Source organism: Geospiza fortis, unplaced genomic scaffold (assembly GCF_000277835.1).
Source record: "Geospiza fortis unplaced genomic scaffold, GeoFor_1.0 scaffold157, whole genome shotgun sequence".
Taxonomy (NCBI): Eukaryota; Metazoa; Chordata; class Aves; order Passeriformes; family Thraupidae; genus Geospiza; species Geospiza fortis.
The window spans coordinates 7,554,159-7,573,552 of NW_005054314.1; the positions used below are offsets into that span (position 1 = coordinate 7,554,159).

A 19,394-nucleotide genomic window follows, 5' to 3' on the forward strand; every position below is an offset into this window, starting at 1 on the left:
TGGAAACTCATCTAATAAGAGCTGGCATCTGGATGTTCAGACCTTGATGTGTTACCGGTTGTTAATTGCTGGCAGTAGAAGTGCTTCTTTTCTGCCTTGAAATGTGGAATCCCTTCCTAGAATTGCACTGGGGACTAATAAAAGCCACTGCCAGGTTTAATATATTCTATCTCTCAAATTATCTGGATTAAATACAAGGGCTGTGTACTGCCAGAGAGGGGATATTCCCAGTTTAACATTGCTTCTGGGACTTGGAGATCCCAAGACACTGGACCTGAAAATTGGGATTCTCTTTTGTGTGGAGGAGGGGTTTGGCAGGAGTGCTTGGAAGTGGTCATATTTGCCTGGGTTAGAGAATTAATTGCCATAAAAACTATGGTTTTGTAACCAATAGTTACAGCTGCAGGAAAGATCAGAAAGCATCTGAATAAATCAAGTTAACTACCTCCTGCTCCATCCATATGAGAGCAGAACCTTCCAGGGCAGGATTTAAACCACAGGCTGGTTGGTCCTTAACTCTCTCATCCACTAATTGAGGAGAGTGAATAGTCAGAGACAGTGTCAGCTAAAACAGGACACGGTGGGGACTGCGGTGCTGGGGTGTGGGGGGAGGCTGGAGTGGCATTCACAGGCTGCTCTCAGTCAGGGACGGGCAAACCCAGACAGGAGTGATGAAGAGGCAGCTGGCTCCTGTAAAAACACCCCAGATCAGAGGCTGTGGGGCCGTGTGGTCCCACACCCTGTTAATGGGCAGACAGTGGTCGCTGGTAGGTGTTTCACCAGCCCGCCTTGCCTGGCTGGTGTTGGTGATACCCCAGGCAGGCTCGCTCCCCCTCGCCGGTGGTTCCTGTCTCATCCGGCTGCTCTTCTCCTCACGAGCCCGAGGATGATGAGCTCCAGCCCCCCGCTGACCTTCCAGGCCTGCCCTGCTCCGCCGTGTGCGGCGGGGAAGGGCAGCCTCGGCATCTGCCTCCCGCTTTGGCCGCTCCTCCCTCAGCCCCAGCGCCCAGGGTGCCCCCGCCTTCAGCAGCGGCGGCGCTGGACAGCTCCGGGGCGGGACCCCTCACGGGCCCGGCCCTGCTCCTCCTCCTCCTCCTCCGGCCCCTCGTTCCGTCTCGTGCCTCCGGCCGGCCGCCCTCGGTCCTCTCCGGCCGCTCTCGTCCCTGACCGCCGGCCGTCCCCCCCCGGTTCCTCCGACCCTCCCGTCCCGTCCCGTCCTTCCCTGCCCCTACCGGTCCCGCCCCGCCCCGTCCCGTCTCTCCTCCGGCCGCCCCATCGTTCTGGCCGTCCTGTCCTGTCCCTCCTTCCCCGTCCCTAATCTCCAGCTGTCCCGTCCCGTCCGGTCCCGTCCCTCCCCTGGCCTCACCCGCCCCCCGGCCTGCGGCGCTGCACCTTCTCCCATCCCTTTCTCCGCCCGCCCTGCCTCCCTCCGTGCCTGCCCGTGTCTGCCCTGCCATGTGCAGCGAGCCGAGGCACAGGCAGCCCTGGAGGAGGGACCCGGGCAGGGTTACCGGAGAGCCCTTCAGGACAGGAGGATGCGTGTGCTGCTGTCAGGATGGGCCGAGGCTGCCGAGCACAGCAGTGATGAGGATAAGGGACCAAATGCTGTCACCTCTCCCAGGGCATGGCGGCCCTGTGCTTAGGAGGAACAGCAGCTGTTGGAAGGTGCTTGGTGTGCTGGCAGTAAATGCCTCCTCCAGAAAGGCTTCTTTCCCCACTCCTCATATCTCCTAACCCCTCACTAGTGTGAATTTCACGTAAATTTTGGGAGTCTGACACAAGCCTGAGAGAATTTCCAGTCTTCCCTGTGTCCCTCCCAGCAGCCAAGGCCGCAGGGTGTTTGGGACACACCAGCCCCGAGGACAGGAGTGACACCCAGAGCTGTGCTGTGGCCCTGCCCCTGTCCCAGGGCTGTTGGACACCTGGAGGAGGGACAAACAGAGCCCTTCCCGAATGTCCCAGTGCTGCCTGGCCTGGAGGGTCCGTGATGGCATGGCCAGGGGAGAGGCAGTGCACCACAAGGGCTGGCTCCATGGCTCAGCTTGGTGACATCCCCCTTTTGTCTCCTCACAGGCCAACCCCGCTCCCATTATGGTGAACACTGACTCGCTGGAACAAGGGCTCTCTGTAAGTCTCCCGGTTTCGTTTTGCTTCCTTTGATCAAGTGCTGCATTTTCCCTGCTCAGCAATGCAGGAAAGACTTTCCCAGCTCAAGGAGGCCCTGGTAAGGCAGCAGAAGATCCTGATACCCACGCCATGTCCCCACAGCTCATCCCACCCCAAACCTTTCTGGGGCTGGGTGACACAGCACAGAACCAAGGCCAGCAGCAGGCGGTGCTGGGGCTCCTGCACAGGGAGGTACAAGGCAAAAAGTCTCAGCAGAGGAGCTGGGGATCCCAGATGGTTGTGCTCAGGGTTAATCATACAGCCATTTCCTCTGCCCCTCATACAGGGCGGTTGAGAGGCTGTTCCTGCACTGCCTCAGCCTCCTTAGGCAACCTCAGGAGGGGTGCAGGGCTCTCTGGGTGCTTGCTGGCATCTCCCTCACCAGTCCTCAGGGCAGCAGGGCCCACCAGGTGCTGCTCCTCTCCCACTGAAGGCTGCCAGCAGCTGAGCAGTGCTTGGTGAGTGTTTGCAGCATTTGGCACCGTGTAGTAGTGATGTAGTATAAGATAATCCTCCTCAGTTTGTTGCAGACAGGGTTTGCATCCTGCTACTTCTGTCCTCAGAGCACTTGTAACTCATTCCTGCGGGGCAGATGAAGGGAGCAGGGTGGCCAGCATGGGTGTCTGGCCAGCAGCACTGGCTCTGTGCTGTGGGGTGCTTCCCTTCTTTGCCCAAAGGAGCCCAGCTCACAGCTTGCTAGGGCTGGGTGCTTTGCATCGGGTTTGCTTCTGATGCATCAAGCTGCAGCTGCCTTCCAGAGCAGTGGAGCAGCGCCAGGACTCAGAGCTGGGTCCATCTTTGGAGTCAGGCTAGTGGGCCACAGGTGAATTTGCCACAGGTGACTTCTGGGGGTTGAATTCCCCCTGTAGAAATCTGCAGATCCCACAGCCTGTGGTGGGGTCAGTGCCCATCAGAGCTGCACTGGGCTGCTTGAGAAGAGCTACAGAAAAGAAGGAGAGCCTGGCTGAGACCTTTCCAGCCCTGGCTGTATGGTTTAATTAAGCCTGAATTAAAGCCACCCGACACTGGGGAGGAAGGCAGTGCTGCATCTCTCAGCGTGCTGGTCCTGGGTCCAGCAGCCTTGCATGAATGTGGCAGAGGGGAGCAGCTGTCCCCAAAGGTTACCTTCCCCAGACACATGGCATGGCAGGTTGGAGGTTCTGTCACTGTGCAGGGCACCGTGCAGGGCAGTGCCACGTTGCAGCTTCCTGCCTGCACTCTCCTGGCTGTTCTGCAGGGAGCTGGGGGTGACAGTCACTGCTTCCATCCATCCAAACTCAGCAGAACATGCTGGGAGCAACTGTCCTGCAGGGGTCCAAAGGGCCACCAGGTTTAGCTGTGCTCTGCTGCCTGTGATCTGGTGTGTGTCACCACTGGCTGCCCAGAGCAGGGGAGACTGCTCAGTTTGATTCCTTTCAGCATCCAGCCTGGAAACCCTCTTGCCTTCTACTTCACGTTATACCAGGAAACAGGCCTGCTCCATCTTTTCCTTCTCTGGGGTGCTGCATTCCTCAGGCTTCAGAGAAAACAACTCCCCAAAACCTCAGCAGTTTCCCAGGTCGGCAAAGGAGCCACACCAGGAGCTTGCTGCAAACACCAAAATGCCAAATCTGGAAACATGAGGTTTTTTTAAAAACCCAAAATCTGAAGCCCATTGGTACAGTATGTATTTGGAAGGGTTAAAGTCACATCTTTCAGTCTTTAATTACTTAACTATTCACTGCTTTCCTTAATGATAAACAGATGGAAGTAGTCTAGTTCCTTCCTGTTCTAGTTCCATTGATTGCATTGGACTGGCTGTTGGGCTTGATTTGGCCCTGACTGTTTATCAAGAAGTCTGTTCTGCATTTCAATGTCCCCATCCACCCACTTCCATCCCCGGGAGCGTGTAGCACCAGCAGCACTCTGAGGTGGGGGCTGCAGCAGTGGGGTGACTGGGGCTCAGTGTGTGGCTTGAGCAGAGCCCAGCACCCCCAAACCCAAATAACCCATTATAAAATGCCTGCAGTATTAAAATCATCCCTTGATGATTTTAAGGAGAGTGCTGGAGGGCATCACCCATGCTCACAGTTTCACATCTTGGTGTATTTTGCCCATCATGTCCATAAATGTGGAGATGGAGAATCGGAAACAGAGTTTCCATGGCAGATGAGGTCTCCACATTTCAGAGCTGCCTCTCTGAAGCTAAAACAACTTCTTGCTGCTAGGTAGTTCCAAAATGAGCAGGGAAAGTCACTCCAAAGCCCTTAAGGAGTGGAAGGTTTCAGAGTCAGGTTTTCAGTTGAAGGTTTTCAGGTTTCCTTGGAGCTTGATTCGGTGCCTCATTGCCCAGCAGTGAGGTGCCATCACCCTCAGTTGCTTAAAAGCCAGATGTGAGGAAGACAAGTGCTTTCCAGGCCTGATTTCAGCCAGTGAGTCCCTCACACCTTGGTCCAAGTGCTGCCTGGGCACATCCCAGTGCCAGTTCCACAGGCAGTGTGGCTGTGCTGTCCTCACAGCTGTTGCTGGGGCTCTCAGGCTGCAAACCCTTTGCTCTGCCCAGCTCAGCAGGTTGGTCCCCACAGCCCTCTGGCAAAGGCTGACCACAAACATTTCATTTATCCACTCTGTGCACAAGACCAGCACTGTGGGCGCTGCACACGAGGGGCTGAGGCCAGGGGGTGGCTGGAGAGGAGTCAGTAGGTCTCAGTGCTGCAGCAGGACACATGGACACGGGCAGGTGAAGGGAGGCAGCTCTTGACCTATTTTCCCTGGGCCCCCTGCCATGTGCAGGCAGGGAGAGCTCTCCTGTGCCAGCACTGGTGATGCCTGTGCCAGCGGGGAGGTGCCCATTGCACCCGCTGCCCTGGCACGGGGCTGCTCCCCTTTCCCCATGCTGGGGCAGCTGTGGGGCATTGCCAGGTGCCCTCCACACCCAGGGCTGGCTGGCACAACCAGGGGCTGGCTCTGCAGTCTTCAGACCCTCTCCATTATCTCGATAAAGGGCTGCTCCACCAGCAGGTGCCAGTGCTCACATCCCAAGCACAGGATATGGGCAGGACCTTGCTCCAAAAGGGGCTGTGAGCAGTGTTATCCTTCCTGCAGGGAATTTGCTCTTGCAGCCTGGTTGCCTATCTGGGTTGCATTTGAGGAACCTGATCTCTGCCTTATGAATCTGGCCTTCTTTTTATTTAAAAAACAAACCAACAAGCAAAACCACAAATAACAGCCAACCACCCCCCAACCCAAAAAACCCACCTCAAATCCTTACTCTGCAGCAAATTCCAAGGGGTGTTCCACGTGGGCTGTGGCAGTGTTGGCCAGCAGAGCCTGCAGACAGCTTGCAGTAGCTCTGGAACGTGTGTGCTCCTCTGTTTATCAGATGAGTGTTCGCTCTGCAGCCTTCTGTTGATGAGCTAAATGCCGTCATCCGTAACTATTTCCCTCCTGCTCAAAGGAGGAGAGGGCCAGCAAAGGCGCCTCTTCCTGAGCCCTCAGGTGGGCTTGTTGCATGGGAAGGGCCTGGGAAAAAATACCCATATTCTTTTCCATGAGAAACCAGGTGGTGCTTAGGATCAGGATGTACTGGGAACAGCTAATTGGCCCCTGACACTGCTGTGAGCTCTGCAGGTGTTACCCGAGGATAGCAGGGTGTGGTGCATCTTCCCACCCAGGCACCTTCCCTCTGGAGATGGCCCCAAACAGGAGCTGGGGAGGAGCACAAGGCACTGGCAAAGGACAGGGGGTCAGTCTGTGGCAGAGCCAGGTCCTGGCAGCTCTGGTGGTATCATGGGGAGGTTTTTGCCATCAGTGAGTGACTGGTATTTGATTTTCCAACGCTGGAACGTTCGCTTTGTTGGCTTGTTCCCTTGGTTACGTGGTATATATTAAGTTCTTCATTTGCCTCCTTTATACAATTAACTGGCATTCCATTGCGTGAATTTTGAAAACACAACCAGTGCTAAAACTTCACAGTCAGGCCTGGCTGACCCCAGCAGACAGACACAGCACCAAGCAAGCCCCTACACCGCTGGTTCTCTCGGAGCAGTGCAGAACACTGCTCAGCATTGGCAGCCTGGGGATTTGGGGAGCAGGGCTATCCCAGCTCAGCAGCCTGGCAGCACTGGGGTGAGTGACAGGGTTTGTGCTGGGCTCTCGGTGCAGCCCGGGTGTGTGACAGGGTCTGTGTCGGGCTCTCAGTGCACCCCGGGTGTGTGACAGGGTCTGTGCTGGGCTCTCAGTGTCTGTGCCAGGCTCTGGGTGCAGCCTGGGTGTGTGACAGGGTCTGTGTGGGGCTCTCAGTGCACCCCGGGTGTGTGACAGGGTCTGTACTGGGCTCTCAGTGTCTGTGCCAGGCTCTGGGTGCAGCCCCGGTGTGTGACAGGGTCTGGGCTGGGCTCTGTTTGGGGCTCTCGGTGTCTGTGCTGTGCTCTCAGTGCACCCCGGGTGTGTGACACCAGGCTCTGTGTGGGGCTCTCGGTGCAGCCCCGGTGTGTGACACCAGGCTCTGTGTGGGGCTCTCGGTGCAGCCCCGGTGTGTGACACCAGGCTCTGTGTGGGGCTCTCGGTGCAGCCCCGGTGTGTGACACCAGGCTCTGTGTGGGGCTCTCGGTGCAGCCCCGGTGTGTGACACCAGGCTCTGTTTGGGGCTCTCGGTGCCTGCTGGCAGGGGCCGCCCCGCGCTGGCTCTGAGCAGGGCTCACAGATTGTCAGAGCTCTCTGCAGATCCCATCCTGCAGGGATGTGTACGCTGTTCCCTGCGCCCGTGGGTGTGCATATGGCTGCCTGTGTGGCAACTGTGCTGAGTGCCAAAGCACAGGGGACAATGTGTGTAGTAGCAAAGGGTGCCAGGAATCTGAGCTGCTGGAAAGCCGGGGAGAGGCACCCCACGCACCAGGATAGCAACTGCAGAGAGGGATGGGATGGGATGGGATGGGATGGGATGGGATGGGATGGGATGGGATGGGATGGGATGGGGTCTGTGCTCAGGGAGGGGTCTGTGTGCAGAGGGAGGCTCTGAGGGGAGCTCTGAGGGTGTCAGGGGCCAGTGAGCTGGCTGCACTTAGAATTAGTCAGTATGGGAAGATGAGAGGAGGAAGAGCAGCCCATGCCCAAAAGGGAACCTGTGGCAAGGAAAGCAATGCCCCTCTGCCCACAGGAGCACAGCACTGTGGCAGAAGGTGGCACTGGCCATGTGTCCCTGACCCTCTGAGGCTGGCTGGCATCCTGCTGTGGGTTAACCCCACCACTTCTGGTGCTTTTCTGCTGCAGGATCCTCCTGTAAGAGCTGGCCAAAGCCCTTCCCAATGCGCTGGGAGGATCTGAGCGTCCTACTATTGGAGTATCTGATGTCCCATCCCTGAACTGTCCCCTGAAATCTTCCCATGGCTGAGAGGTACCAGGAAGAGGGCACATTTAAGGAGGGACAACACACCCAGCCTGTGTTCCCTGGACCCTCATTCCCATTTCTTTGCCCATCTTTGAGGTGCAGTACAGGGTGTGGGATTGCTTTGGCATCCCGGGGCAGGGGATGAGGGTGTGTGTGTGTGTCACAGGTGGCACAGCCCTATCCCAGGTCCTGTCCTGCAGCACTGCTTCCCTGCCTGGGCCCCTGATTGTTGGTGCCTAGAAAAACTCCTGTTTCCTCTTCCCACCTATCAATAGAGCCTCACCCAGCCTCGCTGGGTTTTCTTCTGTGGTGTCAGACGATGCCTTTAGCATAAGTGATGGCTGCTGTCCCCTCCATGGAATGCCCCAGCACTCTGGGGGTGTGGAGCATGGCAGGGCTGTGCAGGTGGCAAGGAGCTGGGAGATCAGGACACAGCCAGCATGCTGGTGCCTCGTGAGGAGAACTGTGTCCAAACAAAGGCATGTCAGCTCCCGTTTGGGATACAGAGCATGTGGCTCCATATGATCTGTGAGCCATCAGTTAATGGTGGATGTAAAATCCACATGAGGAACCCTGCATGTTGTCCAGAGGCCACAGGCAGAGGCAGGACTGCACAGTGAGAGAGGGGTTTGTTTGCCTGCTGAGTGCAGGTTCCACTGCCTCTGCCTTGTCATACAGAACTACCCATGTCCCATCCCTTGTTCCTCAGAATGACTCAAATTATGAGGTTCAGTCCCCTCCAAAATAAATGTCAGTCAACAGTGTGCCCTGGTAGCCAAACAGGCCAGCCTTGGCCTGGGGTGCAGCAGGGACAGCATCACCTGACGGGCCAGGGAGGGTTGTCTGGCTCTGCTCCCACTGGGGCAGCCTCACCTCAAGTCCTGGGGCCACAATAAAAGGATTTAAAGCTGTTAGAGAGCATCCAAAGGAGGCTGCAAAGGTTGTGAAGGGTCTAGAGGAGACCATATGAGGAAAGGGTGAGGTGACTTGGCTCATTCAGCCTGGAGGAGACTGAAGAGACTGAGGACAGAGCTCACCACAGTCTGCAGCCTCCCCCTGAGGGGAATCAGAGGAGCAGACACTGATCTCTCCTCTGTGGTGCTCAGTGATGGGACCTGAGGGAAGGGCATACAGCTGTGTCAGGGCAGGTTTAGGTTGGGCATTGGGACAAGGTTTTTCACACAGAGGGTGGTGGGACACTGGGCAGGCTCCCCAGGGACTGGTCACAGCCCCAGGGCTGCCAGCACTCCAGGAGCATTTGGACATCACTCTCAGGCACAAGGTGGGATTGTTGAGGGATCTGTGCAGGGCCAGGAGTTGGATTCCATGGCCCTCTGAGTTCCCTTCCAACTCAGTTTTCCTTGGAACTGTTGCTGCTAAGTGTTGGATGTTTCAGTAGCCAATTGCATTGCAAATCTTGCTAAATTTTAGACCTTGGCAAATCTTTCTGGCCTGATCCTGATGATCTGGAGTGAAACTGCTACATTTTTCCTGTGCACTGTTGATTATGTGGAGAATGGATTTTTTTTTTTTTGAGTCTACATTTACCATTTTACAGGCTACAATTGCATCCCTTTTTGTTTCTATTCATTATGTTTCCAAGAGCTCTGCTTTGATACTTGGGGTATGGGAGACTTTTGAGCGTGGGGATCAGTGTGGTGTACAGCACTGAGACAGGCTACACCATTTTTGTACAGAAGGGCATCACAATGTTTTCACCTCTTACTGTGCCCCACTCTCTCACACCTTGTTTCCTTTGCACCCAACTAATTTCGTAGAATAAATTATCCTGAATTTCCTGTTAATACAGTCATGCTACGAAAAGATTTAAAAAATATAAGCTGCTAAAGGTGTTTATTATGTTATTATGTACAGACATTTTTTTCCCTTTAAATGGACCGACCCCCTCTCTCGCCTTCCTCAAGCAGTGAATTCCTGAGGTTAATTATATGCTGCGTAACAAAGGTGTTATTTCTTTTTGTGCCTTCGGTTCTGTTCCTTTTCATGGCTGGAGAAATGAGCTGGGAGAATAAAGGCTTTGCACAGAAGTGCATTAAAGTCAGTGGGCTTTGGCTCATGCCCAGAGAGAAAAGCAGCACATGGTTTAATTCCAGGGCAGGCTCAAGCAGTTGCATTTAAGGCTTTTTCAGCGGTGATGGTGCAGCTTTTAGGTTGGATTCTTCATGTTCAGCTACCAGAGAGGAAAAACAAATTCCCCCAGGAGCAGCAGAGAGTCGTAACATGCTGTCTCCCTCTCTCCAGATGAATGGCAGTGATGGGATGTTCAAGTATGAAGAGATTGTCTTGGAAAGGGTAAGTACTGCTCACCCACCCACCAGCAGCCTCCTCCCCCTCGCCCACCCCCAGCACAGCTGCCCCCCACACATCCCTGCACAGCCCATGGGAGAGCCTGGGCTCTGTTCCCTGCTCTCTTTCAGGGGTGTTACACCTGCTTTGCCAGCCTGGCTCCCACCAGGGTGGGCTTGCTGCTCCCCTCTCCCCCTGCACACCCCTCCAGAAGGGAGGGAGGAAGGCTTCTCCCTTGCCTCCCTCTTTCACACCCTCACCCCCACAAACTCATCAGTGCAGAGCATGGGGGGGCTCTTTGTCATCGCCTTTGTCACAAAACAGAGGTGTGGGGAGCTCTGCTTGTGCACCCCACAACTGGGCACAGGGACCAAAGCCACCCTGCCAGCAGGCCCCCATCACTCTAGGGCACACAGCCTTGGGGAGCTAAGCTGCAAGAACAGGTTATTTAGTGAAACAAACCACAACCAAGGAAGCTCCTGTTCAAGCCTTTTCTTTGTTGGCAGCACAGAGGTGATGGCATGTGCCCCACCAGCCGTGGCTAGAATTAGCTCCCCCCATGTGTGGGGTTTATCCAGGAGCAAGCCAGCACCACACAGGGCACCAAGGGCTTTCTGTTGCCCAGGAAGCAGCAGGGGAGGAGGGATGGAGAGGGAGCAGGAAAAGCTGGGCCAGGGTTTACTCTGAGAGACAGGCACAGCCCTGCAGGCTGGGAGTGGCTGTGGTGGGAGGCTGCCCGCTCTCCCCACAGCCCACCTTCCCTCCCCACAGCACCCCTTCCCTTCCCATAGCCCACTTTGCCTCTCCACAGCCCACTTTGCCTCCCCACAGCACACCTTGCCTCCCCACAACTCCACAGCCCACTTTGCCTCTCCACAGCACACCCTGACTTTCCACAGCACACCTTGCCTCTCCACAGCCCCCCTTCCCTCTCCACAGCACCCTTGCCTCCTCACAGCACACCTTGTCTCTTCACAGCACCCCTTGCCTCCCCACAACTCCACACCACATCTTCCCTCCCCACAGTCCCCTTCTCTCCCCACAGCCCCCTTGCCTCCCCCTGGTGCCGTGCCGGCGGCTCGGCCTCGCCGCGTGGCCGGCATTGCAGGGGAAGACGCAGCGCTCATTATTCTGTTCCTCTGTGCCTTTAGTCATCTCCCTCCTTCCCCTGGCTCTGCATCACAGAGGTGGGTGGACGGAAGGTTATCTGGGGCTGCCGCCTCACCCACCGCTTCCCCGGCGTGCCTGACGAAACCAGCCCAGAGGTTCCTTCCTTTTTGGGCTCAGTGCTTCTTGCTCCGAGCCCAAGTCACGGGCAGAAGCCTTGTCTCAGGGATTCAGAGCATCCTCTGCCCTCAGCACATAGTGGGAACAGGGAAAGATCTGGCAGGACCACACAGAGAGGCAACACTCATTGATGCCCTCATTTCAAAGCCCCGAGCAGCAATTCATTCTCCAACAGCAAGGAATCATGAGGGAATCTCACTGCTTAGCAGCCTGGGCTAGCATGGACCATACCCTGGTCCTTCACCTGGTCCCTGCTGGGATCCAACAGTCCTGTCTTGATGCAGGAGAAGCACCCTGGTGCCTGCAGGTGAAGCTGTCCCCTTGCTGGGGTGTTTGGCTTCCAGAACTGACCTCAGTGTACCCCAAAATCGTGGTCAGTCACTGTTATTAATCCTTGTCTTTGCTGTAAGGACAAGCATAAATGCAGCAGCATTTTGGGGGCAATAATAGCAGAAACACAATCTGCAGAGGGACATGGCTTTGTGTTTACCCACCACACATGTGTCCACAGCAGGAACTGCCCTGGCATCAGGCCATCAACCCTGATGTCAGCTAAGAAATCCCTTGAACTCCTTTTTGAGGTTTATCAGAACAAAACTTAACGCCTCCCAGATCATTTCCAGGTTTTGTAGCTAACCAAGGACCTTCCATAGACAGGCACAACTAATGGCTGGAGATCATTTTGCAATCTCACCTGCCTTGCTGCAGCCTGGCTTGGTCTCTGACAGTAAAGAGCTTTTTTGAGCTAGGCACAGGGTAATCAGAGCCCAGCACAGAGGAAAGAGAGCAGCCTAGACCCTTTACTGTTGAATGCCTCCATGTCACATGCCAGCCAAATCCCAGCTGGGCAGGGAGCATCCGGGAGCGCTGCACAGTGACAGGCATTGGTGGCTCCTGGTGCTGTGTCACGAGTGTCACCAAGCCAGCTCTGTGTCTCTGCAGGAGCTGAGGTTGGGGCAAAATTGCTGGGGAGAAGGGCAAGCCCCAGCTGGCTGTTGGTGCTAAATTATCCTGGGGAGATGGAGTCCTCAGGTCCCCTGGAAGAGCAGAGCATCCCCTCATCCCCCACTGAGCACCAGGGCCATGGGCAGCCAGGAGAGCTTGGCCTGAGCCCACTCGTGTATGAGAGAGGCAGGCACAACTGTCTGTGACTAAGTGTCAGCTCTTCCACATGAGGAAACAAGGCAAGAAGCCATCTGATTTTCAAGGCAGAGCAAAAAAGGCAGGAATTGTCCGCTTGCATCAAGCATGGATCTGGAAGCAGCGCCTGTGAGTGTGTCACTAATGAGGATCCTGCAAGTGGGAGAGGTGGCACAGGGCCACAGCCACTCAATCCTGAGGTGCTGGGGGGATGGCCTGGAGATGAGCTGTGGTCCCTGCATTCCCCCCAGGCAGAAATGGGCAGGAGAAGCTCAAGTGATGCTCCAAGCATGTCTGTGAGGAAAAGGAGACAGAACTGGAGAGCCCACTCCATCCTGATAGCCACCTCCACGCAAAGCTGTAAATTTTGTCATCAGCGTTGCTGGTGCCCAGCTGGGCTTTGTGCCAGGGCTACATCCCAGGGTGCAGAGGGGCAGGAGTGGGATGCTGGTGACTGGCACAATCCCCGCTGCTCTGTGCAGGCTGCAGCATCAGTGTCTCCTCCTGGGGAGCAGCCAGCAAGGGGAGGTTTTCTCCGCCAAGGACCACCTCCTCTTCCCCCAGCTCCCCGCCTGCCTCGCTCTCTCCGTGGAGACGCGGTGCTGAGGGAGGTTCCCACTCTCCCTCCATCTGTTCAGTTCTCCACGCTGCTGCACCGAGGAACGCCAGCCTCTCCTCCAGCAGCATCCCTGAGCTGCCTGAGCTGGGCACCCCTAGCTGGGAGAGGTGCTGTAAGGGCTCCTCCTGCGCCCCAGGCAGTCCCAAAGCTGGGGGGAACCGTTTCAGGAGGGCTGGCAGCAAGCAGGTGCCCATGGGGGAAGGACTCAGCGTTTGATTTCCCACAGGGGAACTCTGGCCTTGGCTTCAGCATAGCAGGAGGCATCGACAACCCACATGTTCCAGATGACCCGGGCATCTTCATCACCAAGATCATCCCCGGGGGAGCAGCAGCCATGGATGGCCGTCTAGGGTGAGTACAGGCCTGGGGGAGCAGCCAGGGTGTCACCCAGCATCTCTGCATGAACCCTCTAGGCCTAACCCCTTTTCTCAACATGGTCCTTGGCCTCCATATGTCTCTTTCCCACAGCCAGATCCCCTCAGAACAGGGCTATCCACCATCAATTGGCCACCAGCCTCCTGTCTGTAGCCACCCATCTTCCCCTCCCTGTATCAGGCTCGTGCTCCCACCCACCCCATTACAGCCCAGGGCAGGGAGCCAGCCTTTTTATCTGCCATCTCCATCAGGGTTGCACTATAGGGACCATCCCCTCTTTGGGAGGGACCCCTTTCTCACTCCAGCAGGGTGTGGTCTGCCAGCCTGAGCAGCACTCATTTGGTGGCTGGAGGAGGGTGGCACCGGGTGACAGAGGAGGGTGGCATGGGCTGGTCACTCCCCAGGGATGCTCAGGGCCTCACTGTGCCCACAGGGTGAACGACTGCGTGCTGCGGGTGAACGACGTGGACGTGTCTGAGGTGGTGCACAGCAAAGCAGTGGAGGCCCTGAAGGAGGCCGGCCCTGTGGTGCGGCTCGTGGTGCGCCGCCGGCAGCCCCCGCCTGAGACCATCATGGAGGTCAACCTCATGAAGGGCCCCAAAGGTGAGCCCTGAGCTCTGCTCGCTGGGCCAGGGTGCCCCCTGCCCCACAGGACCGTGTGGGGTGACCCTCGGTGTGAGATGTTGTGAGGTGCAGGGCAGCCTCACGGGGATGTGGGATCAGGGTGGCACCGCTGCAGTGCTGGGTGCTGCGGGGTGGCTGAGCAGCGTGGAATGCTGTGGGACAGGGGGTGTGGGATGGAGCCACAGTGCTGTGGGACAGGGGGTATGGGACAGACCCACAGTGCTGTGGGACACAGGGTATGGGACAGACCCATGGTGGCCAGGCTGGGGTGGCCCATTGCCTGCTGGGTTTGGGCAGGGTGTGAATCCCAGTGAGGCACAGGGGCTGTGGTCTCTGTCTGTCTATCTGTCTGTCCCTCACCTGCATTCTCACTCTCCCTCAGGCCTGGGGTTCAGCATTGCAGGGGGCATCGGGAACCAGCACATCCCTGGGGACAACAGCATCTACATCACCAAGATCATCGAGGGAGGCGCTGCCCAGAAGGACGGGCGCCTGCAGATCGGGGACCGGCTGCTTGCGGTAAGCCCCGTGCCCACAGCCAGCTGTGAGAAGAAGCTGAACAGCTCCCACTGCCATGCAGTGTTGATCCTGAACCCCAGCACCCATCCTGTCAGCAGCTTCACCCCTCTTCCCTGGGACTCCTGCTGGGATGTTGCTGTGGGAGGGCAGGCTCAGTAATGGCTGCAGGCAGGAGGGCCAAACCCAAGGCGATGGCACAATGCTTCTGGAGCTGCTATGGCACCTCCCCTATGGAAAACCCCTCCCGCAGGGCTGCCCTGCTCCCTGCCCTCCTGCTCAGCCGTGTCCCCTTTCCCTCTGGCAGGTGAACAACACCAACCTGCAGGACGTGCGGCATGAGGAGGCCGTGGCTGCCCTGAAGAACACCTCTGACATGGTGTACCTGAAAGTGGCCAAGCCTGGCAACATCCACCTCAACGACATGTACGCGCCCCCCGACTACGCCAGCAGTACGTACGCCTGGCTGGGCACGGGGGCTGGGGCACCTCAGCCTGCTGGGCTGGGGAGCAGGGCTGGGCTGGGCTCCGTGTCCTCACTGTCTATGCATTTCTGCTCCTGATGGCCTTCTCCTCCCCTGCAGCCTTCTCAGCCTTGGCTGACAACCACATAAGCCATAACTCCAGTCTGGGCTACCTGGGCAGCGTCGAGAGCAAGCCTGCCTATCCCCTCCCTGCCCAGGTGACTCCGTCGCGGTACTCGCCCATCCCTCGGCACATGATCGGAGACGATGACTTCACCAGGTGAGCACCAGGCAGCAGCATCCCCATCACGCTCCCTCTCATTCCCTCACTTTCCCTCTTGGTGGCTTGATGTCATTCCCACTGCCAGTGCAGAGCCTCAAAAGGCCATTTAGTGCAATGCCTGAGGTCCCCATAATGAGCTCTGTGCTCACCCCCTGAGACCAGCCCTGCTGTGTCAATCTCTGCCTTGCTGCATTCACTCCCTCTCCATTCCGTCTCCTACTCTTTCACAAGCCTTACACAACTGCATTTCAGCTTCATTCTCTTGCTCATTTCACAATAGCTGCAATACAAGGTGTTCCCTGCCCTGATGGTGCCATCCAGCAGTGCCACAGGCTGCCAGGATGTCCCCAGGTGGAGCTGGGACCGGGGTGAAGGGCCAGGGGGAGCACAGCCTTGCAAACAAGCCGTGCTCCCTGAGACTGGCAGCCCAAACCACCTGCACTCAGGTGTAATTCCAATGACTGGCCTGACAGCCTCCTGCCCAGCCCTGGCACAGCCCCTTTGCCCCAGTAGAATCCTTTGTGCTGCATGAACAGATTTGTTTCCTGAAGCGAGGAAATAAAGAAACATTGCTCTGAGCCTAAATGCAGTATTAAATTTCTCCAAAGCCTCAAGCTGAGGGTGGGAGAGAGAGACCTGGAAAGTGCTGCTCTACTAGCTGATTGTTACAGCTTCCCCACTTCTTGTCACAGCCTTGGGGCCAGTGCTCTGAATGTGTGTCCCCAGGGCCAGGACTGTAGGGCTTAAGCTGATTAATAAGGACCAGCACTCGGCTTAGGCTTAGGGCTGGCTCTGCTGTTTGGAGCAAGGTTGCAGGCTGGTTTTGGGAGTGTGCCTACAGGGGAAGATGCAGTAGCTTTGTCCAAGATTCTCCCATTCTGCAGCTGAGTGGTGGATGCTGGAGTGGGAGACCCTGACTGATCTGCTGCCAGGTCTGCCATCCTCCTGGAGAGTGTCTGCACTCATCTTTGTCACGGGGCTTTCTCACCTCCTGGTGCTCAGCCACAGCTGGGTGTCCCTGCACGCCATGACCTGTGCAGCACTGTCTCCCACCCTCCCCACCTCTCCCACTGGTCTTGGCACCATCAGTGCCAGTTCTGGAGCCTGTTTCTGGCACTGCATCCTCAGCAGGTGTAGCAACTTCTGTGCTGTCAGGGCACAGGGGGTTGATGCCACAGGCAGGAGCAGTGCTGTCTGCCATTACAGTGCACCACAGAAGGGGCTGAGTCACAACATTTGGAAAACACACCAGAGACCCTGGTCTCAGCAGGGTGTCCCTTCTTGCACCTGCCAGCATTCCCATTTGTGGATTAGAGAGCAGAAAGAGCAACCCAGCTTAGGCTTAGCCAGTGGCAATGGCACAGTGATGGCTTGCCAGTGGCAGTGGTACAACAATGGTCCAGCAGTGGTTCACAGTGGCTTGGCAGTGGCAGTAGTATGACCAGGGCTTTCCAGTGGCTCAGCAGTGGCTTGGCAGTGACAGTGGCACAGCAATGGCTTGGCAGTGGTTCAGTAGTGGCTTGGCAGTGGCCATGGCACAGCGATGGCTCAGCAGTGGCCCAGTAGTGGCTTGGCAGTGACAGTGGCACAGTGAGGGCTCAGCAGTGGCTCAGTTGTGACTTGGCCCAGCAGTGGTATGATCAGGGCTCTCCAGTGGCTCAGCAGTGGCTTGCCAGTGACAGTGGCACAGCAATTGCTCAGCAGTGGCCCAGTAGTGGCTTGACAGTGGCCATGACACAGTGATGGCTTGGCAGTGGTTTGTTGGTGACTTGACAGCGGCCATGGCACAGTGATGGCTCAGCATTGGCCCAGTAGTGGCATGGCAGTGACAGCCAGTGGTTCAGTGGTGGTTTGACAGTGGCCATGGCAGAGTGATGGCTCAGCAGTGGCCCATTGGTGGCTTGGCAGTGACAGTGGCACAGCGATGGCTCAGCAGTGGCACAGTGGTGGCCCTGCAGTGGCCCTGATGCAGCACGTGCTGGTGGCCACTAGAGGATGGTGCTGCCTTGTGCAAGGCCCCAGTGCAGACAGGCTGGCACCACTGGGCTCGTGTGCCCAGACACAGCCCTGGCACCCAGCAGATCCACAGCCTGCAGTGGGCTCAGCACTTGGCTCGTGCTTCCCAGGGCAGTGCTGAAAGCCTCCTGTGCATTGCTGACCCCCAGGACAGCCCCATGGCTGCAGGTCTGCTGGCACCAAGGTTGTGCACTGGCACCAGTGTGGTCCAAATGCACTCACTGGTGTGGGGAAAGGCAGCAGCTGCCCTGGAAAAGAAGCTGTCCCCCATGAGGCTCTTGCCAGCCATTCCTCAGGAAAAGCAGAGTCCAGTATCCAGCCTCTCCCCCTCCCATGGCACAGGTGCTGCTTAGATGTGGATGTGGCTCCAGTGACCCTCATGTCCTGCAGCACCTAGGGCTGGGAACCAAAGAATCTGTTTTCCACCACAGCAACCCAGACCCAGCAGAGCCCCACAGGATCCCCTCAGCAGCCCTGTGCCGAGGTCCCAGTGTTAACACTGTGACATTCAGCATGGGATCTGCCTGGAGGGTCTGTGTCATGAGTCCTGTGAGGAGGAGGGAAGCCAAGAGTGCACATCAGGACTGACACCTTGATGTACCTGGCTGGGCTTCATTTCCTCCCCTCATTCTTGTAGGTTCTCTTTGCCTTCCACCAAACTGTCTGGTCCTCACAGGTGCTGGGGATGCTTTCCCCTACACTGAGTTGAGGATGTGCTTCCTGCACGCTGCTTGGGCAGCAGCAAAACCCAAGAGGCAGAGCAAGTTCATCTCCTGGTTGGAGGCAGGGTTTGCAGACCCAGAAACCTGACCTGTTTCTTCCCCTGAGAGAACTCTAGCCCTAGGCACAGCTTTGCTGCAGAGGGACTGATGGCTGCAGCCCTCCCTGCCCCCTCACCACTGCCCCAAAGCCCAGCACTGGTAACATCTTGAGGACTTGGGGTTGAGCATCTTTTGACTGAGCATCTCCATGGTTTTGCTGATCTCCTGGTTCTGGTGTGTTCCAGCCCCCCACCCCAGTGCCCCAGGGTTCTCTCAGCACAAGTCTGCCAGCATTTTAGGGTGCCTCACTCAGTGCCATGCCTGGGCTCCAGCATCTCTCCTAACACAGCCCAGAGATTTCCCTCTGATACCTGGCAGGTGATCAGGCTGCTGAGCTCCGTGTCAGGCCTTTGGTCCTTGTGGTACCCAAGGAAGTGCCCAGGACCCAGCCACAGTGGATGCACTGATGGTCTCCAGTATCATCTTGGCTTACAGTCACCACCACCTGTGCTAATTGTCTGGCATCATTTATTCCTTATTTCAGTCCAGAGCTTGAGCTGGAAGCTGCCATTGTTCCCATCACATTGGTTTTTTCTCCCAGACAAAAACTGACACAGGAGTTTTGCGATGCCAGGCTGTCTTTCTGCTTTTGCCTGCCTATTGTTTGAGCTGTGGCAGAATTAAGTCATCAAAAACTGTAGGACTTCTGTTGAGCTGTGCAGGGTCTCTGGCACTGGAGGGGTGCATGGGGCTGTGGAGGGGCTTGATCCCACCCTCCTGGCTCATGGCATCTGATGCCACCATGCAGTTCAGTGTTTCTGTGTGTCATTTCATGGTGGATGCTCTGTCTCTGTCCATGCCATGTCTGTGTCCCATGTCACTCCACCTGCCACCTCTTCTGGTTTATCAGTCTCCACAGTTCTGGGGGCTGAGTCACACCAGGCTGCACTCGGGTGACTCCAGCCCCACCAATGTGCCACGAGCCCTGGGCACAAGAGAGCCTGTCACCAGCCTTGCTGCTCCTCACCCTGATGCCTCCCTGTCCCTTATGTGTCCTTCCAGGGAGCCCCGGAAAATCATCCTGCACAAAGGCTCCACCGGCCTGGGCTTCAACATTGTTGGGGGGGAAGATGGCGAGGGGATCTTTGTGTCCTTCATCCTGGCTGGAGGCCCGGCTGACCTCAGCGGGGAGCTGCGGAGGGGAGACCGGATCCTTTCGGTGAGTTATGGGGCACCCACTGCCTGCCCCTCCATCCTCCCACAGCCCCGGGCGGGCACGGTTCTGGGGATTCATCCCGGGTGCCGGTGGGCTGGCACGGCCCCGGGCTGCCTGCAGTGGGGGCAGCCCCGATGCCTGGGCTGGCCGGGGCAGGTATCGGGGATGCCGGTGCTGGAAGTGCCGGTACCGGGCGTGGTACAGCCGGTGCAGTGGCAGAGGGATGCGGCTCTGAGGGGACCGGGAGGCACCG

At 57.1% G+C, this 19,394-nt stretch overlaps 1 protein-coding gene across 1 annotated transcript in view; it reads left to right on the forward strand.

The window, feature by feature from the left end:
* Positions 1-2,076: 2,076 nt before the first annotated feature.
* The window catches only part of DLG3 (discs large MAGUK scaffold protein 3), a 38,081-nt gene continuing 20,763 nt past the window's right edge, over positions 2,077-19,394 (forward strand). The window contains exons 1-8 of the mRNA XM_031056112.1: positions 2,077-2,127; positions 9,797-9,847; positions 13,114-13,238; positions 13,696-13,865; positions 14,269-14,405; positions 14,710-14,854; positions 14,986-15,145; positions 18,988-19,144. Coding sequence (XP_030911972.1) covers positions 2,092-2,127; positions 9,797-9,847; positions 13,114-13,238; positions 13,696-13,865; positions 14,269-14,405; positions 14,710-14,854; positions 14,986-15,145; positions 18,988-19,144 — 981 coding nt within the window. The 5' untranslated portion in view covers positions 2,077-2,091. The remainder of the gene's footprint in view (positions 2,128-9,796; positions 9,848-13,113; positions 13,239-13,695; positions 13,866-14,268; positions 14,406-14,709; positions 14,855-14,985; positions 15,146-18,987; positions 19,145-19,394) is intronic.